The 24264-nt window shown below is 25.9% G+C and overlaps 1 protein-coding gene across 2 annotated transcripts in view; it reads left to right on the forward strand.

The window, feature by feature from the left end:
- The window catches only part of LOC105847299 (latent-transforming growth factor beta-binding protein 2), a 102586-nt gene that overhangs the window by 27265 nt on the left and 51057 nt on the right, over positions 1–24264 (forward strand). For both annotated transcript variants that reach the window (XM_065803835.1, XM_065803834.1), the window contains 2 exons: positions 2174–2305; positions 11245–11370. In XM_065803835.1, the coding sequence (XP_065659907.1) occupies positions 2174–2305; positions 11245–11370 (258 nt within the window). The remainder of the gene's footprint in view (positions 1–2173; positions 2306–11244; positions 11371–24264) is intronic.

Genomic DNA, 24264 nt, shown 5'->3' on the forward strand with positions numbered 1-24264 from the left:
TGATGTACAATCAGCAGTTCTAAAGCTATGGTTATGTTTGATTGTGCGGAATGCAATTGTTTCTTCTTGAATGGCTAATATTTTTTCATTTTGACCAAAGCTCTGACTCTTCATCAACTTTGTGATTTTGTTTGACGATATAGAAGCATCCAATGCCATTTTGTGTTTGATAGATTTGCAATGATCTTCAATTGCAGACCATCCACAACTACAAATGTCAAATAGGCGTTGACAAATAGTACATTTGAGGAGCTCATCTTTGATCTGTGTTGAGAAAGGAAACATTTCCTTTAAGTTATCATTCAATGTGTTTAACCTTCTCTTCTTACTATTCATTTTTTGAATTTGATGTATAAATAGTTATAAAAACCTTAAATTACTTTTTTATGAACACTTGTTTTTTATGAACACTTATTTTTATGAACACTTATTTTTATGAACACTTGTTTTTTATGAACTTCTCATTAAAATAAATGAACTTCTCATTAAAAAACAAGGCTAACAAAATTTGTGTAAAATGAGCACATTTTCTTTGTTGTAATTAAAAAATCTTTCAAAGTAATTTTTTTTCTCCTTTAATGGGAATTTTAAAAACTTTTTTTTTTTAATGTTTACAGTAAATTAGTTCATTTAGTTTCGTGTTTTATAGTTAAGTTTATCGGAGTTTCATTCATTTTGTTTTTTAAGGATATAAAATACTTTTTTTTTACCAATAGAATTGTTAGCAATTAGAATAAACTAAGTTCACAAACAGCAAATCGAGAAACAATAAATAATTTTAAAAATAAGATAAACAATGATTATATATATAATTCAAATATTTATTTTATTTCAATAACTGCTCAATACCTAAAAATGTTTTTACAAAGATGTGTGTCAAAAATGAAAGTAGCGCTTTAACAAAGGTTAGCAAAGTTTAATGTATGTTAGCAAAGACATTTTTTAAAGTTATACTTTTATTAAAATTGATTGTATTTAAAACAATCCACAAGTATGTATTATTATATATTATTATATATAAGTATTATAGCAAATTTGTTAAAAATACTTAAGTTAAAGACACCTAAGTGAAAGAAAGGTTCACTCCCATTTATATGAAGATAAGAGTAAAGTAGTAGTAAAGATATATTTCAATATATTTTTTTTAAGCTTGTTCATAGCATATTTATAGTTGTTGATCAACAATATTTCTAAGTGAAGACAGCATTTTTTAATGACTAAATAAGATTCAAACCATAAAAATATCATTACTAGTAATTGTAAAAGTTATATCAAAAACATTTTTTGGTACACACAGTGCAACAATAAAATCAAAGCTTATTATTATTTTCAGTAGAGAAGAAACAGTAGCAGAGGTTGCACGATTAAATGTACTATTGTTTTTTAAAGACATTTATTTGAGACAGAACACTGCAGGAATAAATGCTTTTAAAAATTATCCATGTCATAATTTCACATTTCATAGTACCCAAAAAAAAATCAGAGCTTTTAGTAAATTACTAAATAAACTTTTTTTTGTAATGACGGAAAATAATGGTTGTGCTGACAAAAACAGAAAAATTATTTAAAAGTTCTTTGCAACCAAAAAGAAGGTAAGAATTCTCAAATGGGGTTATATGGGGATATAAAATTTGACTAAATGATAATTTATACCTGAGTCCAAAACCTGACATTCTATTTATTACATTCTATTTATTAAAAACAATTTTCATTGTTGCAATTATCAACTTCTCTTTGTATTGCCTTCCTTCCAAAGAATTTCGTCCAACCAGGGTTCACTACTCATTTTATTTTAGCACTAGGGCTTTAGAGTTTTTAAAGTTTTTTTGTTGACAGGGTATACTTTAAGTTATTTGGAAATGGGTCATTGCATCATGGGTCATTATATTATTATGGTCAATTATGTTTAATAAAATATGTATGTGTACATTATTATAATGTGTTAGTGGTGTTATGGCAAAACACTTGCATTATAAGCAAATATTGAGTTTAATTCTCATAACACTCATGGTAGTACCAAGTTAACTACCAAACTTAAATACCAAGTTAAACTTTTTTACTTGTTCTGCAGTATTGTTTGTCAAAAAAAAATCTGGTTGTTATTGAATCTAGAATAATTTTCGAATTTGAATTTTAACCCAGTTTAATTTTCATATTTTTAATTTTTCCTCAGATCAAAATGAATGCGAGAGTGATGCAGGCTTCTTGTGCTACTGGAATAATGGTATTTGTATCAACACAAATGGTAGCTACAGTTGTTCTTGTCAGGATGGATGGGTGTTATTCAATAGCAGCAGTTGCATTGGTATGTTGATTAAGTTATGGTTTACAAATTTTCAAAGTTGAATCTTATTTAATTTTTTTCTGATGTAAAATTAAATGCTAGATTATCAAAAATTAATTTTTTTAATTTTTTTTTAATCAGTAGTTCCCAACCCTTCTAGTCCTGTAACTTTTTGATAATGAGTGACAACTGAAAAATTGGACTGGATTTAAAAAGGCATAGCTCATTTAAAGTATTAAGTAAAAAAAAGAGCAAAAATGTTTTAAAATTTTATTCTGCTTTTTAAAAATGGTAGTTTTGTTTGTTTTTTCAAAAAATGGAGTACGGCTATTCACAAAACTTTAAACGATTACAGAATTTTAAGATTCTAATCTTCGGTTTTTCTTGAATAAAAATCTAACGGAAATAGATATCAAAATAAATTTTTTTTCTAATTTAGTAAATAGGTTATTTGTTAATAGAATAAAAAAAAGTAGGTTTTGACTCATCACTGTTTACTCAGAAATTTTAATAAAAGGTAGGTGATACAAATTAAGAGGTGTCACAAAAGTTTAAGCAATTTTATTTAGGATCAATTATTTGCTAATTAATTGATAAATCCGGTGCATCGGTTCGGTTGGCATCTGGGGATGTTTTTCTCACAAAGGTATAAGCTTCTGTGAGCTGTATGAAGGCTGAATTAATCAATACACCTGCAAGAACACATTGAAAACGTGTTTAGTTCCATCAATCAGACACTTGTATGGCAGAAGCAAGCAATTCATCTTTCAACAAGACGGGGCTTCAGCTCACACAGCTCACTCAATCAAAGAATATTTTTTGAAAAAAAAGTTCAATGTGATGCCCTGGTGCCCTAGATCACCAGATCTCAACCCAATTGAAAATATTTGGTCTTGGATCGACAATCAACTTACATACCATGAAATTCAATCAACTCAGCATTTGAATCAACTTTTGAATGACTACTGGCTGTAGGTACCTCGCGTGATGTGCATGAAATAAGTTGAATCAATTCATAAACGAGTTTATCTTTGCTATAAAAACAAAGGAGGACACTTTAAATATAAATTTTGTTTTTTTTTTTCATTTTTTGTACGAAAGTTGCAATTCGTTTAAACTTTTGTGCTTCTTATTTTTCCTATATGATTTTTTGTAATTGTTTTTTTCTAACTAAATATTAAAATTTTTATATGTTCGTATTCATTTTAAAGCTAATTACTTTTTTCTTTAATAAATAAAAAAAAATTAATTCAATATCATTTTACAGTTTTTTTTATTAAACAAAAACCAAACATACTTGATAAAAATTCTGCAATCGTTTAAACTTTCGTGAATAGCTGTATAAAATAAATTTAAAACAAGAAGAAATTAGAAAACATGTGTATAAATTTTATTTAAGTTTCAAATTTTAATTTGAGAATATTTGTTTAAAATTGAGAAACCTTAAAGACAAATGGATAATTAAAGGTGCTTAGAGTGAATCTGGCTTTGAAAGGATCCTAGGAAGCGAGGAAAGGCTTAAAAATGACCAATTTTTTAATGTTTGGCTTTTTAGTCAAACATTAAAAAGCACATATGGAGTTTCTTGCACAAATTTAACTTTACTCGGCAGTATAATTATTAATAAAAGAATAAAACAAAAAACAAACACAAAAATTAGGCCAAAAAAAAATATCAATTTTAAATTTGCCGATCAGCAAAAAACAATTGCTAGAACTATCTGTAGTCAACTGTGTCAAATATTCAAAATCGGAAGCCAATCATTAACTATGAGTCTTATTTTATGTTCAATCATTTTAGTATCATTAGAACTGATAATTTCTTTTACTTGACCAGAACTTTTCATCAAGTAACTTATCTACAAATTAGACTTTTATTTGTTACATTATCAATATATTCGCATAGTGTTGTGTATGTAATAACGCTCTTATATGGTGGGGGTGATAGTGTTGGGGGTTCAAGTTCACCTCAGGAAGATTTGTTTTTGTAAATTTTTATTTTTAGGAAGTCATTATTATTATTTGTACGCTCATAAAAATAATGCTGTCATTACATTGTCGCTCAAATTATTTGTACGCTATAAAATATAGCGAAAATATTTACTAAAAATTATAATCTTTTTTGTACTAAAGTGCAGAAAATTTTTATTTAATATAAAATTAAATTTAAACTTTTTAGTTTAAATTTAATAGTTCAGTAAAGTAAAGGTTGACAAGACTGTTCCAAAATGAATCTTGTGCAGACCTGATCTTTAGTTTACTTAATTATTAAATTTAAAATAAAAAGTTTATTATCCTCATTTTAGTACAACAAAGGTTATAGTTTAGCAAAAAGCAAATGTTTTTGCTATATTTTCTACACTCGCAATTTAAAATCTTTTTTAATTCAGTAGATAACATTTAAAATAACATATAAGTTTCAATGGATTGTTTTTCTGAAATTTATATTACTCAACCTAATTTTCTACCAAGCTATAAATCAAGAAACTGTTTAAGCAAATGCATTAAAAAGAGATTTATTCCATTTATCAGTAAGTCTCATTCAGATAGTGTTTATGTATTCTGATTTAGCATTATCTTATTATGAGATGATTGTTCTGATTTAGCATCATCTAACTATTCAAAATTAGTCATCACATGTTTAAACAAGGAAAAAGTATACACTTACTTTGAGTAAGTGGATAATCCTGCAAACTTGCCAGAATGTTACTCTATCAGCTATAGTATATATATATATAATATATATATATATATATATATATATACATGTATATATATACATATATATATACATATATACATACATACATACATACATACATACATACATACATACATACATACATACATACATACATACATACATACATACATACATACATACATACATATATACATATATATATGTATATTTACACACACACACACACACACGCACATGTGTACACACTAAAATAAAAATATGCTCTAAATCTTTTTTTTATTTTAATTTATTTTAAATTTTACGGATGTTATGTATTAATAAATCCAATGTTTTAGTTGTCAGTTATTACCATGTGCAAAGTTATGGCAACTCTAAGGATAAAATAAATGGGGTTGCTCCTCAACACATTTTTGAATCTAATTATTATGTATTATTGTATTTGACTTTGAAAATTTTATGTTTTATACTAGGCATCAAGTTTTTAAGTTATATATTATATAAAATTGAATCATAATAGTTTATCTACAAAACAATTTTCTTTTAGTCAATGAATAAGCTTTAAAGAAAACTTTGAATGTAAGAATCTCATTAGAAAAATAATGTAATGATATATAAAAATAATATTATTTTAAAAATAAATATCTTAAATATAAAACTTTTGTTTAAACTTCAGATTCTCTAATTTAGTGAAATAAAAATCTCACATTTTTCAGGTTTCTTTAAAAAAAAAGTAAAATTTTTTTCACTTCTTTTAACTATAAAATAAAAAGTCATTGTAATTTAATATTATTTAAAAAAGGGCTTTTAATTTATAAAAAAGTTGTGAGGGGTTTATTGCTATTTTTTTTGTTTTGAGTCACATGGTTTTTGTTTCAAAAAATCAATGTATGTCTTAGTGTCTTTCAAAAACACCTAAAAAAACTATGTGCAAGTATTGGCCTTAAGAGATATTAGAGCTCAAAGTTAGGGTAAAATTTCAAATGTTGTGGTTTCAGACCGCGATTTCTAGACAACTGAAAATGTAATCATGTTGAATTTTTACTTTTACTGTAGAAACCTACCCAGATTAGTAAAAAAATTAAAAAGAAATGTTTCTGTCATATTCATGTTGCTACTCCTCAAAGTAGCAATTGCACTCCATGCGCAAAATTTTCTCAAAACGGGCCAAATTTTGGGACCCAATATCTCCGTAATTAATAAAAAACTTTGAAAAAAAAATTACCAGTGGCCCATTTTCATTGTATTTTACAAAAAATCTAAAAATGAGTACAATTTGAAGACATCACTTCCAAAATTTGCTTATTTTGCCTACATTTCTCAGACAATGGCTCTTAAGTAATTTGTACATCGTCTTTGGTATAGTAGTTGATTGCTTGTGTAACTATTTATTTTCTTTGCAATGTTTTCCTTTTAAAACTCTTAACATATAAAATATATTATACTATATATATATATATATATATATATATATATATATATATATATATATATATATATATATATATATATATATATATATATATATAATATCAATCAAATATATATATATAATATCAATCAAATATATATATATATATAATATCAATCAAATATATATATTTGATATGAAATATATAAATTTCAAATATATATATTTGATATGAAATATATAAATTTCAAATATATATATTTGATATGAAATATATAAATTTCAAATATATATATATTTAATATCAAATATATATATTTAATATCAAATATATATATTTAATATCAAATATATATATTTAATATCAAATATATATATTTAATATCAAATATATAATAAAATTAAGGTATACCTTTTATAAAAAATCTTGCTCTTTCCACCAACAAGCGCTTATATTTTATTTATTTTTTATAATACACTAGTTTTAATATTATACTATAATATATATATTTTATATATATATATTATATATAGTATAATTTTAAAATTATATACTATATATAGTTTATATAGTAGAAGGTATACATTAATTTAATTTTGAATTTCTGCTTCCAAAAGTGTGCGCAATTTTAATTCTAAATGTGTGAGTGATTCTAATTCCATTTTTATCTCCAGTAATTTTAATTTCAAACGCGTGATTTATAAATGTTTTTTTAACGTCAATTTAACTAATAAAGTTATCAAAAAGCAGGTTTATTAAAGTACAAAATTTTCTTAAGGTCCGTATAGTTAATGAAGTCATGCACATTTATATTATTTTTTTATTGTTATTTTTATTTATACTGTTACCATTTTAAAATATTGTTTTATAATTTAAAATATTTAGGTTCATTAATCTTAAAAGTCATAGATAAGTTTTAATACAAAATTAAGTTAAAACATGATTTAACTTATTTTTAGAGGTTCATTAATGTATTAAATATTTTAGTTATATTCTCATTAAATTAATCATTTTTAATTGTTTGATGAGTGCTTAAAAAGTATTAAATTGTATTTTTTTCTATTCATTCCCGGGATTTCCCGGGGACAAACTTCTCAATTCCGAAATCCCGGGATTGAAAATTTCCGAGATTCTTGCCATCCCTACTTCGGTGCGTATTTTTAAAAACACTTTGGTGTTTAATTTTCTAAAATTTAGGCGCAGCTCAAAATTAAACCTTCTCAATATGAACAGAATATAAAATAACAAACTCACGAAGAAAAAAAAAACCATTTATAAAACATAAGAGATAATATAATAAAAATATAATAAATTACCACTAACTTAGTGGTCTATCTACACACTAGAGATGGTTTTAAAATCTTTTTTATAAAAGCCACGAAAACATTTGTGGAGGAAGACGAATAAATTTATCACAAACTCTTCCGTTAAAACATTTTTCGCACTGCTTACTGTTGTTACATATTATTGCTTAACACAAAATTTTCATAATCGTCAGTCGAGCACCACAACATCAGAAGTACTTTCTTTTTTTTGAGAACTTTTCGCCTAGAGAGAAAAAAAAAAAAATCAAACAAATCAAAAGTTTATTATTCTAGAAAATTAAAAAATAAAATAGTTTCTGAAATTTTTCTGCTACAGAAAAAACTGGTTTCTTAGTTACTGATTTTTAGGGTAAGAGTGGCATCTCACAAGATTGTGAAACTCTTTAAAAAAAGCATCAAGCTTTTGTGGCATCATGTAGAAAATAAAAGTGCCAGAACAGTTGAATAATATGTATATATATATATGTATATATATATATATATATATATATATATATATATATATATATATATATATATATATATATATATATATACATATTATTAAAGTTATTTTATAAAATTACCCTTAAATAAATATGTATTATTAAAAATATTTCGGGCAATATATATATATATATATATATATATATATATATATATATGTGTGTGTGTGTATATATATATATATATATATATATATATATATATATATATATATATATATATATATATATATATATATATATATATATATATATATATATATTAATATATATTAATCCTAATGTAATCCTAATGTAAGAATCTCAATTCAATAAATGAGTTGCAAGACTCAAAAAGCATTAGTGAGAAGACTGCACTTGTTTCTTGTGTTGTAAACAAGTTTACAACATGATTGAACACTTACTTAATTTTTTAAATTGTTGTAAATTGTTGTAAGTTGTAAATTGTTATAAACTTTCACAATATGATTTGTTGTAAACTTTCACAATATGGTTGCAGAACATTTTTCAGAATATGTGTTGTAAACTTGTTTCAGAATATGAAACAAGTTTACAACATTTCATATTCTAAAACAAGTTTTTTTTTATTACTTCTTTAGTAATGAGTTTTATGAACTCCTTTTGTGCATTATCAAGATCTCTGATAGTGAAACAGCTGATAGATGGATTGAAGGCAAGATTGTAAATTCTAGCTAGTGCAAATGGCGTGTCAAATAAATTTCTTGTATATAGTTTTGAAAGTATCTTAAAAACTCTTTTTCAGAAATTCTTAGTGTTTTTCAGCTGAAGAATGACTTTACTCATTGACTCTGTTCATTTTCATTTTCCTCAATAAAAGTCGATAAGTTCAACAACAGCTTTTTTCATCTTTTTTTACAAAAGTTTTATTTTTAATTAAAATGCTCAGATCTTTTCAGATTAATCTAGGCATGTTGCATTTGGTTTTTATAGCAATAAATTAATTTTTGTTCAAGTCGATGCAAACTGGATGCAAAATTTGAAAAACAGGCAGCCTGTCAAAGCACAAGCTTTATAAAATTTATGCTTTAAAATTTATGAGTTGCAAGAATTGGAAAAGACTAATATTGCTAAACTTTCTAAATGGCTTTCACCTTTTAAAAGAAACATAGTGTTGTTAATTGCAGCAGTATGATAAGATTAGTAGTGTATTAAAAATTTTAAATGACCGCTGACTATTGCTGTCTTGTTATATAATAATCAATAAAGCAGAAAACCTTCATTTTTACACAAATTTAATTTTCAGGAAAGTATCAGGCAACTCCCAACAAAAATGTCAGGCAACCCTGGTTGGAGTTGCTACCCACGAATTAGGAACCACTGCTTTAATTGTATGTTGATGACTTTTTTTATTGAAAAATGTTTAGCTTTATAAGAGGCTAAGGGTATAAAAGTTTTATTAAGTTAGACAAAAAGTTTCATCAAGTTTAAAATCATAGGTATTTTTTAAATTTTAAAAGTCTGTGAAGATTTTATGTAAATGATTATAATATATTAACAATTTTTTAACTTTATTCATAGTAAAGTTATTTTATTTTATTTCAATTCATCTAACTCCGAAACACAAACCTCGATGAACAACTCCGAAACACAAACCTTGATGAACAAGGCTTTTGCATGGAAAAACAAGTTAACAGTGTTAGTGCTTGTAGTTAGTAAAGTTCAGAATTTATATTTACCTTATTATATACTTTATATTTGCATCTTGACTCAGAATGAGTCAAGATGTAAATTGTTTTCAGAATTTATATTGACCCTAACATCTTGACTTTTTTTTCAGTTTACTATAAAACTTACAATACAATTACTTATTATAAAAATGTGCAAGACTAATAAGTGAATTGTTTGAAACATCTTGACTTTGTTTTTAATAGACTAGTGAGTTAGTGAATTATTTGAAACTTTTTTTAAGAATAGCGCAGCAGTTGAAATGCTGCGCTATTCTTAAAAGTTATTTCAAATCATTTGTGTACTTTATATACTTTGAGTTGTTAATTTTTTTTTTTTTAATAAAAAAGTTTACAAATTTCCATATTTTTCTTGAATAAAAATAAATTTAAGAATAACTCAAGTTCTTTGTATGTAATTGAAATTACATATAATGTAGTGACACTCCTTTGCAACAGGAGGCTATAAGATATTCGATGTGTGTAGTGAAGCCAGTTTCTAACAGATTAAGGTCAAGCTTAAGGTAAGTTTTTGCTATAAGAATATATATATATATATATATATATATATATATATATATATATATATATATATATATTTATATATATATATATATATTCTTATAGCAAAAACCTTTTATTTAATGTTTGGTAAAAAACAGCTTATGAAAAAATCATTAAATTTATTTGAGGAAACTAATTAAGTTAAGGTTTTTAAAAAACTACAAAAACGCAGCTTAATAGACTGAAATGTTGACTGACAGATAGCTAAAACATGCAAGGAGTGTACATACAATAACTGCCAACTAGGTAAAACATGCAAGGAGTGATGCTAAAATGACTGATAAATAGAACATGGAAAAAGTGCTGCTATATTGACAATATATATATATATATATATATATATATATATATATATATATATATATATATATATATATATATATATATATATATATATTCATTTGTATATTATTATATTTATATATTATTATTATTTATTTAATATTATTTGCATATTGGAGTTAATGACAGCCTTGACTAAATCAAATGTTTTAGCCAGGTCAGGTGCCATCTTTTGCAAAAACAAGTTAAAATAAAGACTTTCAGGTGCAAAAAAATTTTTTAATTTAACTTAACAATAGATATCAATGAATGTAACACAAGCTCCATGTGTAACTGAAATTATGGTATCTCAGCCAGAGTAATAGTAATCAATTGTAATTCTGCTCTCAAACAGCCGCTAAAAAATTATTTTTTAAGTAGATTTTTTTTTAAAGAGGATATTAAATGCTCTGTTTTTGCGAAAAAAATTTAAAAAATTAGTAAGTTTTAAATTTAACTTGACAATAGATATCGATGAATGTAACAAAAGCTCTATGTGCAATTGGGATCATGGTATTTGTATTAATACAAATGGTAGTTTTAATTGCTCTTGTAAAGAAGGATGGATGTTGTATGAAAATAATAGTTGTATAGGTATAAGTTATTTTATTTTATTATTTTTTTTAAACCTTAAATATATGTATGAAAATGAAACCTGTATTTGTAAGATTTTTTATATTTTTTAGTTTTTGTTAAATGTTTATTTTAAGAAACTTAAAATATCAAAAACTAAAACAAATATATATATATAAATGAAACCTCTATTTGTACAATTTTTAATATATTTAGTTTTTGTTGAATGTTTATTTGAAGTCAAAAATTAAAATAAATAAAAAAACTCAAAAAAAGAGAGAAAAAGAGTTAAAGAAAATTATTACTTAAGAAAATGTCACAAAGTTCGTCTCTCTATCAGCAATGTCATTGCTTATAGTTAATGACGTTAAGACATTAACATCAGTTAAGTTTTTTTAAAAATCTGTTACAACACAGCAGGTACCAGATGAGGAAAGTCAATAAAAGCCTGCCAAAACCTAAAAAAAAGAAATTAAAAAAATATATAATTTTCAACTACAAAAGTATTATTTGCATTTTATTGTTAACAGAATTAGAATAATAATATAATAGAAAATTTAATTTAAAAAATTAGCTATAACAGACTAGCTCTATCCATATTATTTTTACCATATCAAGTAAAGTTCCAGTTTTTTCCTAACTGTTGACTTATGAGTAATATAGTAAACTTTACCTCATAAATTTACTAAATTAAAACCATGTTAACACCTCCAATCCCTGAAAATAACTGAAATATTGGCACATTTATATATATAAACTATATGTCAACAAATAAAAAGTTTGACACTAAACACTGCCAAGTCACACTTCTGCTATAAGTACATCGCTTGGCTGGCACATTTGCCAAGTCACATCATTTTGAAAAGATGGAAACAACATAATATAAACATATATACCAACTATAAATGCAATATGTATTTAACCTAACATAACATATTTAAACACATTTATAAAACAATTATATAACACATATTACCACATACACATACAATAAAAATACATTTTACACTATTATAAAAACACATTTATAAAACAGTTTTAAAACACATATTACACATATTTATCAAAAAAATATTAAACTTTGAACATAATATAAATATGTATGCAAACAAATAACTTGATATGTGCAAACATTTAAAAAATGACTTGAGAAAATTTAAAAAGAATCAAATTAAACTAAATATAAATATATTAACAAACAGTACTCTTAACCTTTGTATTTTTTTCATAAGAACTGCAATCTTCATAACAAAATTTAACCTTCACAGACATTAACATGTCAGTGTTGGCTCAAAATTTAAGTGGTTAATAGCATCACATAAATTTAAAAGTAGTTATAAACAGTTTTATGGAAATAGCATTAATATAACTCTTTTATTGCAAAGAAAGTGCATGAAAAATAGTTAGGCCTCATCCACTGTTATAACTATTACCTAGTTTTTTTTAATTATTCTCTTAAAGTTTTAACTAATACAAAGCATGTTAACATTATTTATACTTAATTAAACTTTCGATTATCTATTTCATTACTTATTTTTTTTCTTTTGTTACCTTGATGCTTATGATTTTCATAAATACTTTCATACTGGACGGCTCCAAGCTTGCTTGGTGCTGTGGGGCAAATTTAAATTGTGAAATTTAAATTTCATCTATATAATCACATTCTGAATATGATTGTAATGACTTCTTGATATATAGCAAGTATTCAGAACGGTCTTTAAATCATTAGGGTCTGAGAATAGATTGTCCCATTGTTGGAGCAGCCCTTCTCTCATACTGTTTTGCTCATTATTATTTAAATGATACTATATTAGAAAGCAGAAAGCAAATATAAATTACTTTATTATTTTTACTACTATTTATTTCAAAAAAATAAATTATTTCCATATTTCAACGAAATCGACTATTAGTCGACATTGTAGATTTTTAAAATGTATTAGTCGATTTTATTTGACTTTAGAAAATATATTAGTTGATTTAGTCGACAGTCATATTATTTAATAGCAGGTTATTCTTTTTACTTTATATCTAATAAAAATATAATATATAATAAATATTATATATAATAAATATAATATATAAATTGCTAAACTATTTTCAATACTTATTTCAATTACAATATGAATTTAATGATTATTATTTATTTTGATATGATTATTTATTTTATATTTCTAAACTAATAAATAATAATTAAATTCCGAAAGGTAAAAAGTTTTAATTTGCCTGGAAGATCTTTCTTCAATGACTGTGTGCATTTTGAGAATGCACTCTTTCAATTTCAGAAAAGCCTAGTAACTAAAACTACTTTAAAAGTGAAAGTGAAACGACTTTAAACATTAAATCTAGCAATTATATTAAAATTTATCATTAACAGATGGTAAAAAAAAAAATTTTATCAAATAAAAATTAAATAGTTAAATTTTGGCAGTCAGACTGTTATATTTTTGTCTTCATTTAGATTTTTAATTATAAATAAAATACACTTTTAATTAAAAAACAATGTAATCAGTGTGGTCATTAAAAACCAGCCCAGTAACCAACTAAATAAAACCTGAGTAATGTAAGCTTTTTGAGACATTTTTAGCCTTATGAAGTGTTATAAGCAATGTTTCAAAAAACAAGAAACTGTAGCTAGCTTTACTATTGTAGCTAGCCTAGTAGATTAGTGGTAGAGCACTTGGCTCACAATCATCAGGTTTTAGGTTCAAATCCACCCTATGTCTCTGGAAGGTCTGCACTTAGTTTGTTTCTCTGCGCAGCTTTTTTCTGTTACAATTTTCTCTGTTCCTCATATATTCCTAATTTTATTTAATTAAACCTGCAATAAAAAGAAAGCTTGCTTTATTATTTTTGTTGCTAGCTTTATTATTATTGTCGCTATCTTTATGCAGTAGTTGACTATTGGTAGAACACTAACAATCATCAGGCTTCAGGTTCAAACCCGTCCTATACATATGTATGACAAAATCAAATGAGGAATATATTCTTTTCATTGATCATGAGTTAGAAAAGCTTTGATGTTTAGAAATAAATCTGCAAAATCTTTCAGGTAACTGATTTCTTGTTTCTCTGATTAATCTCTTCAATGATTAACCACTAATCTCTGAACAATAGTATTTATATAATTTGATTACTCAACATTATATACTTAAAATTGAAATTTAGTTTAAGCAAAATTAAACCAATTAAAAATCCACCTTATACTTCTGGAAGTACTGCACTTAACTCTCTGCACACCTTTTTTTGTCACAATTTTCTCTGTTCCTGGTATATTCTTAATTTTTTTCAAATAATCCTTGATTAAAACCTTGTTTCAAATAACCTTTGCTTAAAACCTGTTTCAATTAAACCTTGTTTAAAACTTTATTTAACAGAGTTTGTGTTTTAAAGTTTAAAGAATTTTAAACCAAATTAAAAAATATATAATAAAAAAAAAAAATGAGCCTGGTTGACTGCAGTTGTTTTGGAGCCTTGGAAAGGTTAATTTAATTTAAAAAAATCAATCCAATAATGTAACTTTAAATACCATATTATTTCACAATAATGTTTTGGAAACCAAACAATATATATTACATTATATGATATATATTTTGGAAACCAAACATATATTATATTATATGCGGTAGTGGTGTAGTGGTAAAGCGCTCTCTTCATAAGGGAGAAGTTCCAAGTTCGATCCCCACCACATCCCTGGTAGTACGGCGCTCAACTTATTTCTCCACGTAGTGGCCTTGTTTGTCAATTTTCATGTTTCGGAGTTATAGAGTTGAGAGAGGGTTATAACCACTATTAAGTAGGCTCCTCATCTGTAGTAAGTTTATATCTTCACAATTTGCTATAGCCTTTAGGCAAATTTTTCAGAAAATATTCAAAGAAACTGACTTCATTTTCTTTGAATAATTTCTGGCATATTTGACCTGCACTGCACAATAGCATTAATATAACTTGAAAATAAGTTTCTCATAACAAAATTCTGTGTTTAGTTAAACGAAAGTAGAAAACTACGCAGCAGCAAACCATTGTTTACATACCTTTTTCAAAATTGATTTCAAAATTAGGGAGCCATTTAGATTTATTTTTATGCGTTAAAATGCTTTTGGCAAAAACCAGGTTGGCACCTCTTTCCCACTTGAAACCTACTCGTGCCGGGCCTACTTTCAAAGATGTGTATGCACCAATATCTCCAGCAATGATGACTGATGTACATCTATTCTTAATAGAGAAATAATGATATAATGTTTTCGTAACTTGTCTATACTCTACAAAAATAACTTGACTCTTCCTTTTACATCTGATAAAAGTTTCAGTAGACTAAAGATAAAAAATTATCTATGGTCAACAATGACAAAACAATGTCTTTTTAGATTGACATTGATTTTAATCAAATACGAGCTTGGTGAGAGCATTGACTTTGTATTATCAATAAATGATTTTGCTTTAACCCAACCAGCACAGACATCCATAAGGCTTCTTCACAATGCCTTATAAAATTCAAAACCCCTTATGATGTTCTTAAGACTTGCAACAAATGTTCTCCACTCGCTGGAAATGAAATCTTGCTGAAAAACAATTTGCATAAACTAGCATGAGAGTAATTTTCTTTCTTAATGCTTGCTTTAAGTAATATGTTAGTGTAAATATATTTTTAAATAACCAAACCATTGCAATATTATTAAATGTTTTTTTTTTTTGTTAATAATTGTTTACCAAAGTAAACTTAGCAATCTTAGATTGTTTAGTGTCTTAGACTTACATAATAGTTATAAAAGGCATATAAAAGCATCTATAAAATATATTTATCACAAGTGTGATTCTCAAAAAAATATGTTTTTAAGGGTAATGTGCAGCCCCCAATCCTTGTCACTCTCTACTCATTCCCATGCCCCCTCCTCCTTAATGACGCCAAACCTTAATCCGTCAATGATATGGGGTAATGACTTAGTACAGGATTATTTAAATGTAGCAGCCACAGTTCAACACATTCTGATAGATGAAAGCTGTCACTGCATCTATAAAAAATTTTAAATTTTATTTTTTATTTAATCAATATATGGTGCATTCCATAGAAACTTTAAAAATATAGTGATTTAAAAAATCTTTCTTTGACTATTTATGCCTATGGATTATTATGATATATACTTTATATGTTCTAAAATTGATATAAATATAAATTCATAATTTAGCTGAGACACCTTCATGCTGCCAAAACTAGGAAATTTGCACTATTTGGTAGCAAAAAAGATTTTTAACCAAAAGTGAATAATTAAAAAAAATATTTGACGAGAATGATAAAATATGCGTTACGTCAGTAAGATAAAATATATAAAAACTCGATTCTTACAGTAAAAATTTTATTTTTTTAAATTTTTTTTATAAAATGTAACTCTTGATTATATAAAACAAAAATTTATTATTATTTTTTCTATCAAAGAAAAATTGATTCCAAATTTTACACTTAAAGTTGCGTTATGTCAGTAACTACTTTGAAAACGTGATTAATACGATGTTGTTGACGTAATGCAACTTTAAATAACAATGAATTAGATTACCACAGAATTTTTTTTTTTCATAATTTGGAAAATGTACTTGCAAGCATTAGATTTACTTTTGAAAAATTAAATTACCATGTCATGAGTTTTATTTTTAATTGTTTAATAATCAAGTCACTTAAGTTATATATAAATAGTATAAAAATAAGTAATTTTGTTTTTATCATATAGTAAGACACCAAAAGAAAAGTCTGCAAAATAGAGGAAACAGAATCCAGAGAAAACAAAACTCTTAATGTAGGTTATTCAAAAACTTATAGACAAAGATTAAAAATTTCACTCAATAAGGAGCAAAGGAAAATAAGAAATACAAAAAATAGCGAAAGGCAAAATATGTATAGAGAGAAGAAGAGAACTGCTGCACAATCAGCAAATAAGACAAGTCCTTTTTCTTTTCCTCAAAATAAGTATAGAGAGAGGAAGAAAACTGCTGCGCAATCAGCAAATAAGACAAGTCCTTTTTCTTTTCCTCAAGTCAAAGCTAAGTTAATGAAAAAAGTAAAAAAATGCCTTAGTTTGATCTCCAGAACAAAATACTTCCATTTTGAAAACATTTTTAGCTGAAAATCAACCGTTTAAGTTAAATTGCATCAACTGTAAAAGTGTATCAGATTATACTATAAAATAGTGCAAAGTAATAATCTAAGCGATGATATAAGTACAACATCACCAAACATATCAGACTTTGTTGAAGCTTGTGAAGGCGGAATTAAAAAAACTTAGTGTTAAACATTTGATCTACCCTATAAAGGACGTTTATGGAATGTTTAAAAAACAGAATCTAAGTATTATTATTGGGTTAATAAAACTTTTTTTACTTAAGAACATGTAATGTTTTGTCAATCACCAAAGTACCACATAACGTTTGTGTTTGCGCTATTCATGAAAATATGCATTTTAATTAGTAACTTTAAAAAAGTCACATCACAGATTATTTGTTGACAGACAATGATATGCACTTAAACTTCACATATGATAATGCTCTCATTGAGTGTTTCATGAACCATTGCGAATATTGTATGGATGCACTTAACATTAAAATATTGGAGTATGAAATTGAGAGTTTAATTAATCAAGTAACTTGGCAAAAATGGGTTAAAACTGAATTAAAAAAGAATCCTCCTAACCTTTATTGCAATATCGAGAAAGTCTCTAAGTCTGGGCTGATAAGTAAATTATTATATGAGTTATACGAACTAGCTCCTGATTTTTTGGATCACGCATATGTAAAAATTAATCAAGCTAAACTATATTGTCAAATGATTGATATATGCATACAATAAAAATCTAACCAAGCTGTCGTAGGAGTTTATATTGCAGAAAACTTTAAATGCATTACTCAAAACAAACCGCAAAGCGCTCATAATGGCCAGACTCCAATTTTAATCTTCACCTCAGTTGTATATCATCAGTGTCATTTGCAGTCACTTGGAATTGCATCGGACCATCAAAAACATTCAAAAGAAACCGTGATTCCGTTTATTGATGTCGTTATGAAGCAGTTGCCAGAAACAGTCCAACAAGTTATATTTTGGAGTGATAATGCAACATCTCAGTTCAAAAATAAGTATATAATGGAGTCTTTAAAAATGTTACAAAAACGACACAAGATGAAAATTAATTTATTTTGGTTGATGTTGATGAAATTAAAAAATGCAATGAAGAGATTAGATTGTCAAAGTTAACTTCTTCATCGAAATCGTTATCAGGAATAAAAAAAAAATTATTTCGAAGTTCAAACTATTACCAAAAAAAAGAAAGTTATTGAGAAAATTATTGGCATAAAATTCGCACCTTGTTTGATTTAAAATATCTATTTGCTTATTAACTAACTAAGGTTTATATTATGAAACTGTGATTAGAGTGGAAAGATAATAAAAAAAAAACATTAAATTTTTCATTTTTGGGTTGTTTGGTGTAATTATTTTTGGTCAATGTGACAGCGTTATACAGCCATTACTCTCAAAGTATTTATAAAGGAGTCACACAAATGTTTACCAAATTTTAAAATTAAAAGTTAAAGCAACCAAATAGTTATTTTTTGTTATCAGAATTTTTTTTTTTACTTAAAAAAAAATCTTTGACGTTTAAGCACCTTTTCATTTTGGCGCCCACAGGCTACACCCCAAGGTTTACTGGAATTATATAATATCTTTAATATACCAATTTTATCAATAATAAATGTTATTTAAAAAAAAATAAAACTTGACTAAACTAGCATGTTTATGAACAACTACGATTCTCTGAGTTAGAGCATTATGTCAGAAACCTAATGTCAGTAATTAATGAACTTCAGAATATCATCTTCTGCAAAGGGAATTAATAAATCTACATACCTTATATGTACAACAAATCATCTACATAAATGTACAACAAACCATCTACATAAAGTACAACAAATCATCTATATTTTAATTCAAAGTCTTTTTTTCAAAGTAATTTTTCAGTTGTTTTTTTTTAACTTGAAGAAAGAAGAAACTTGAAGTCTAATGTTAATATTAAAAAAGTAGCAGATCGCAGCGTTAAAGCGTGTACACGAAATAAATGTTAAAGTAGAAAAACAACTAAAAAAAGTACTCTTCGATTTTTATTTCAAACCAAGTAATAATTTTAATACATTATTATAAGAAGATCAAACATTAAAAAAAAATTGATTATTCCTGTTGGAATCTAATAAAATTTTGAGCTTTTGCTTTAGTGGTACCCTGCTCACATAATAAGAATCAAAACTATTTGATGCTTTTTTAAATGAAATTTCAATATCTTTAATGTTTCTGCAAAGGTTTTTTTTTTTTTTTTCATTTTTCTTTCAATAATAGCCCAGTACTTTTTAATAACTCTCAATTCTAGGCAGTTTGGAGGATTTTCTGTTTTAGGCACAAGTTTCACATTTATTCTTCTATACCATTCTATACCTAGTTTAGAATAATGAATTGAAGCTAAATCAGGCCAGAACACAGGTCTGTTATTGTGTGATTTAATCAGATGTAAAAGTCATTTTTGTAAACTTTCATTAACATATTTTTTGCCACAACTGCAAATAGCTTGCCAAATCAAAGCTTTTTTAGCAAACTTGTCATGTTTTGCGTATTTAAATTTCTTATCTGTTTTTCCTCTACATTTGGCAATATAATAAACAGCACCAGGAGTTTGATGATCGTAGTTGATATAAGTTTTATTGTCTTCAATAATACAGAAATTTTTAGAAATAAAATTGTCATACAACTTTCTGCTGCTGGTTCTTGCACTTTTTTATTGAGTTTCAGAACGGTTGGGCACTTTTTGTGCTTTGAAAGAATGAAAACCATGTTTGTGAAATGAAAAAGCGCTGGCAGGATGATCATTTTTAGGTCAGCCTGCGTAATGATAAAATAGTAACTTGTTAGATTGCAAAATTTCATTTTTTTTGGATATTTAAATAAAAATAAAAATAGCGAACAGAATGCTTTTTTTTTATTAAAAAAAAAAACTGTCAAAAAAAGGCATATTTCATAAAAGTCTTAAATGAACAAATAAGTTTTGTTGCAATTTAAAACAAAACGCTTTTAGTTTTTTGGCAAGTGCTTTTTTATGCGTTTGCCAAAGTTTTTGCGAGCATGTGGGCAAGCACGAAAGCGCTGGCTAAACAGAGAAGACTGTATATATACATGTATATGTATATATTAAGGTGGTTCAAAATGCCCTACCGTGGTGGGATTTTTGGGTACAATCATCCCCCTTTTTTTTACCATATTCTCTTGTTTCATGCAAGCTTTCCTATTAAAAAATATTTTATTTGCTATTCTAAATTGCCTTTTTTTGAAAAAACATCCCCTTTAAAATTTTTACGATACAGGCCTGTTCAAATTACAAACATCATGTAAAATGTAAAATGCTCTACAACCTTAATTGAAGTATTAATAAAGTATGCTCCGCAATCTTATATAAAAAAATGACACTGAATTTAAAAAATTATTTTTCAAAAACTAATTTTGAGGTCAATCAGAAAAATCTTGACCTCAAACATTTATCAATCCTAAAAAAAACATATTGTGTTGAAAACAGTATTTACAATCTATAACACATTCATATGGTAAAAATACCTTAAATAGGTGTTAACATTTTTCTTGAAATTGATATCCAAATTTAAGTCATTACGCTTAAAGTAATCAATGTTTAGTTTAATCAAAAGTTTATGCCATAATGCCATATTAAGATTATTATTAAGATTTTTCAGTTGTTTTTTTCCATTGCAAACCTTGTTTTTAAGGTGTAACCTCATTATAATTATAAAAGCCTTGTTTTTAAGGTGTAACCTCATTGCTAATGAAATATCTCATCATTATTGAATTATTGAATTTCACAAAAGTTTAGACGATTTAATTTTTGCTTTTTGCGCAATGCTACTTTAATTTTTTTTAGTTAATATGAATAAAACTAATGAATAATAAAATAAATTTTTTTCTAATTTTTTTACTTTAGAAGTTAGCGAATAGTTTGGCGTTTCAAAAAATTTAGTGTTTCAAAACTTTTGCTCATAAAAAGTACTGATTTCTATAAGCATTGAAATAACTATTACATTAAAATTTTTATAAAATACATTAAAAAAGGGTTTTAAAAGCTAAAATACTCTTTTACCATTTATAAAAATCATAAAAAATGTAAATAAATTAATAAAAAATAATTGTAACATTTTAGTATAAATGATAAAGACTGGGCTGCCTAATTCAAAAAAATTTAACAGTTAAGCAACATTTTGAAAATGTATTAACTTAAAAAATGACCATTTTATTATTGTAACTGTCAGGAAGCTGAATAAGTGCGAACTGGAATAAGTGCAAAGCAGTTGCAAACTTTAGCATAAATGCAAACTGGCATAAGTACAAATTGGCATAAGTAAGTCATAAGAACTTGCAAACATTGACATAAGTGCAAAGCAGTTGCTAAAACTGGCATAAGTGCAAACTGGAATAAATGTGAATTGGCCAAATAAATTTGCAATCATTGGCACAAGTGGGAACTAGCAGAAGTGCAAAGCAGTTACAAAATCTGGCTTAAGTGTGAACTGGTATAAATGTGAATTGGGATAAGTAAGCCAAATAAATTTGTAATCATTGGCATAAGTGCAAATTGGCACAAATACGCCAAATAAAATTGAAAATATTAACATAAACGCAAATTGGCAATTTGAAATAGTGCCAATTTGCGCTTATGCCAGTTTGCACTTATGTTAATGTTTAAAAATTCTTTTGGTGTTATTATGCCAGTTTGCACTTTTGTCAGTTTTTGCAACTGCTTTGCACTTATGCATGTTCACTCTTATTCAGTTATCTCACAACTGTGTGTTCAGTTTCATTTTCTATTTTGCATAAAAAATAAAAAATTCAAAAAATAAAAGTTAAATACTCTTCTGAATTTACTATTAATTTTAGAACAACAATGATTATAGATTAAGTGCATAAAAAATACGGGTTGGATAAAATTACTGGTAGATGTTGTTTTTTGCCACACAAGTGCCAGACAATGTCCGGTGGATATTTCGACCCCTGATTAATCAAATCAAACTTTTATTATTATTATTTTTTTATTTGAAGTTAATAAACGACTTATACAACATAATATTTACTCTGTTGAAAACTTTTGCACTTCAATCAAATGTTTGATTTGTTACTTTTTTTTTATAAAATTTTTATATTATGTGAAGAATACCATGTGTTGAAAGATTTGAATATATTTCTTTAACTGCCTCATTTTTCCATCTTTTTTTTATTATCTGTAGTCATTGCAAATACTTCTTTATTTTATTTTTCCTTAAGATCTTTAATGACATTACAAAGGAGTTAGGTGCAATACTTTGCTGTTTTTTATTTGATGCGCAATCAGTTGTGCATAAAGATTTAGACTTAAGTTGGTTATGTGCACTAACAGCATAATTTAGATCATTAGTTGATCCATAATTTTATTGTTTAATTTATTACAAACTTTTCAATGAGCTTCCCTCCATGCAATTTGCAATTACTTCTCCTCCAAGCATGGCTTAATGATTTATATCTTGGTCTTGATATATTAATGATGTCTATAAAATCTAGACTTTTAGCCATTATAACAGTATATTAGCACTGATCAAAAACCTTGTTTTTTGTTTTATAATTTTCTTTGTTGGAAATATTTTTTAATGAACTTTAAAAAAAAAAAATATTCTATTCAATGTTATTAAAGGAAAGAAAATTTAAATATAAACTAAAAATAAAACCCAAAACTAGGAAAACCACTTACTTAAACCTAAAATAATCCACTGGCATAAACCCTGTTTTTTTTAAAGCTTTTAGCGAACCCTGTCTGTAACAGTGTAAATATTATAAATAATAATACTATTTCAATTTCATTTTTCTATTTTAGCCATTAAGCATTAAATTTTACTGATAATTTTAATAATTATCATAGTAATAGTAGTTAAAACTGCATTAACAGCGAGTGAGTTAAAAACTCATTTTGACAGCTTTTGATAATATACAACAATTCAATCCGAAAAATTTAAACAAAAATAGTTTTTAAGTTGAATTGATGATTTCTAATGGCAATGTGTTCCATAAATTTGCAGTTCTGTTTATAAGGAATTTGTGTCTTGGTATAAACTTGGTTTGTTCTCTACTGTATTTCTTATTGTGACCTCTGTGTGGTTTTGACTGTTTGGTTTGAAGTTTGTTTGTGCCAAAGTTTTACTTTTTCGATTTTATTGAAAATTTTAAATACTTGAATAAGGTCTCCTCTTTGTTTTTTTTCTGACAATGTTGTTAAATTAAGTGTCTGTAAACAGTATTGGTACTGCAGACTTCTTATGTTCTTCGCCATCCTTGTCATTTTGTGTTGTACTTTTACTAATATTTCAATGTCACCTTTGTAGTTTGGTGATCAAACTGGTGCTGCAAATTCAATCAGGCATCTAACAAAAGTTGTGTATAATTGCTTGACAAGATGCTGATCTAAATGGACAAAGGTGTTTTTTATCATCCCCATTATTGCATTTGCTTTTGATGAACATGCTACTATGTGTTTCTTCCGTTTTAGTGATGTATCAAAATTTACACCAAGATCGCATTCATTTGTTGAATTGTTAATTTCTGATCCATTAACTGTATAATTGAATTTTATATTGTTTTAACCGTATTGCATAACCACACATTTACTCTCGCTCAGTTCGATTAACCATTTTTCTGACCACTCTTCTATACTATTTAAGTCTTTTTTAATTAATTTAGCTTCTTCAATTAAATTTACTGCTTATAAGATTTTAGTGTCATCTACATATATTTTTACAGTGCTTTTGATTTTCTCTGGTATGTCACTCATGTATGCTACAAAAAGGAATTATGATAAATTTTTTTTT

This window comes from Hydra vulgaris, chromosome 08 (genome assembly GCF_038396675.1).
Source record: "Hydra vulgaris chromosome 08, alternate assembly HydraT2T_AEP".
In the NCBI taxonomy this organism is placed as follows: domain Eukaryota; kingdom Metazoa; phylum Cnidaria; class Hydrozoa; order Anthoathecata; family Hydridae; genus Hydra; species Hydra vulgaris.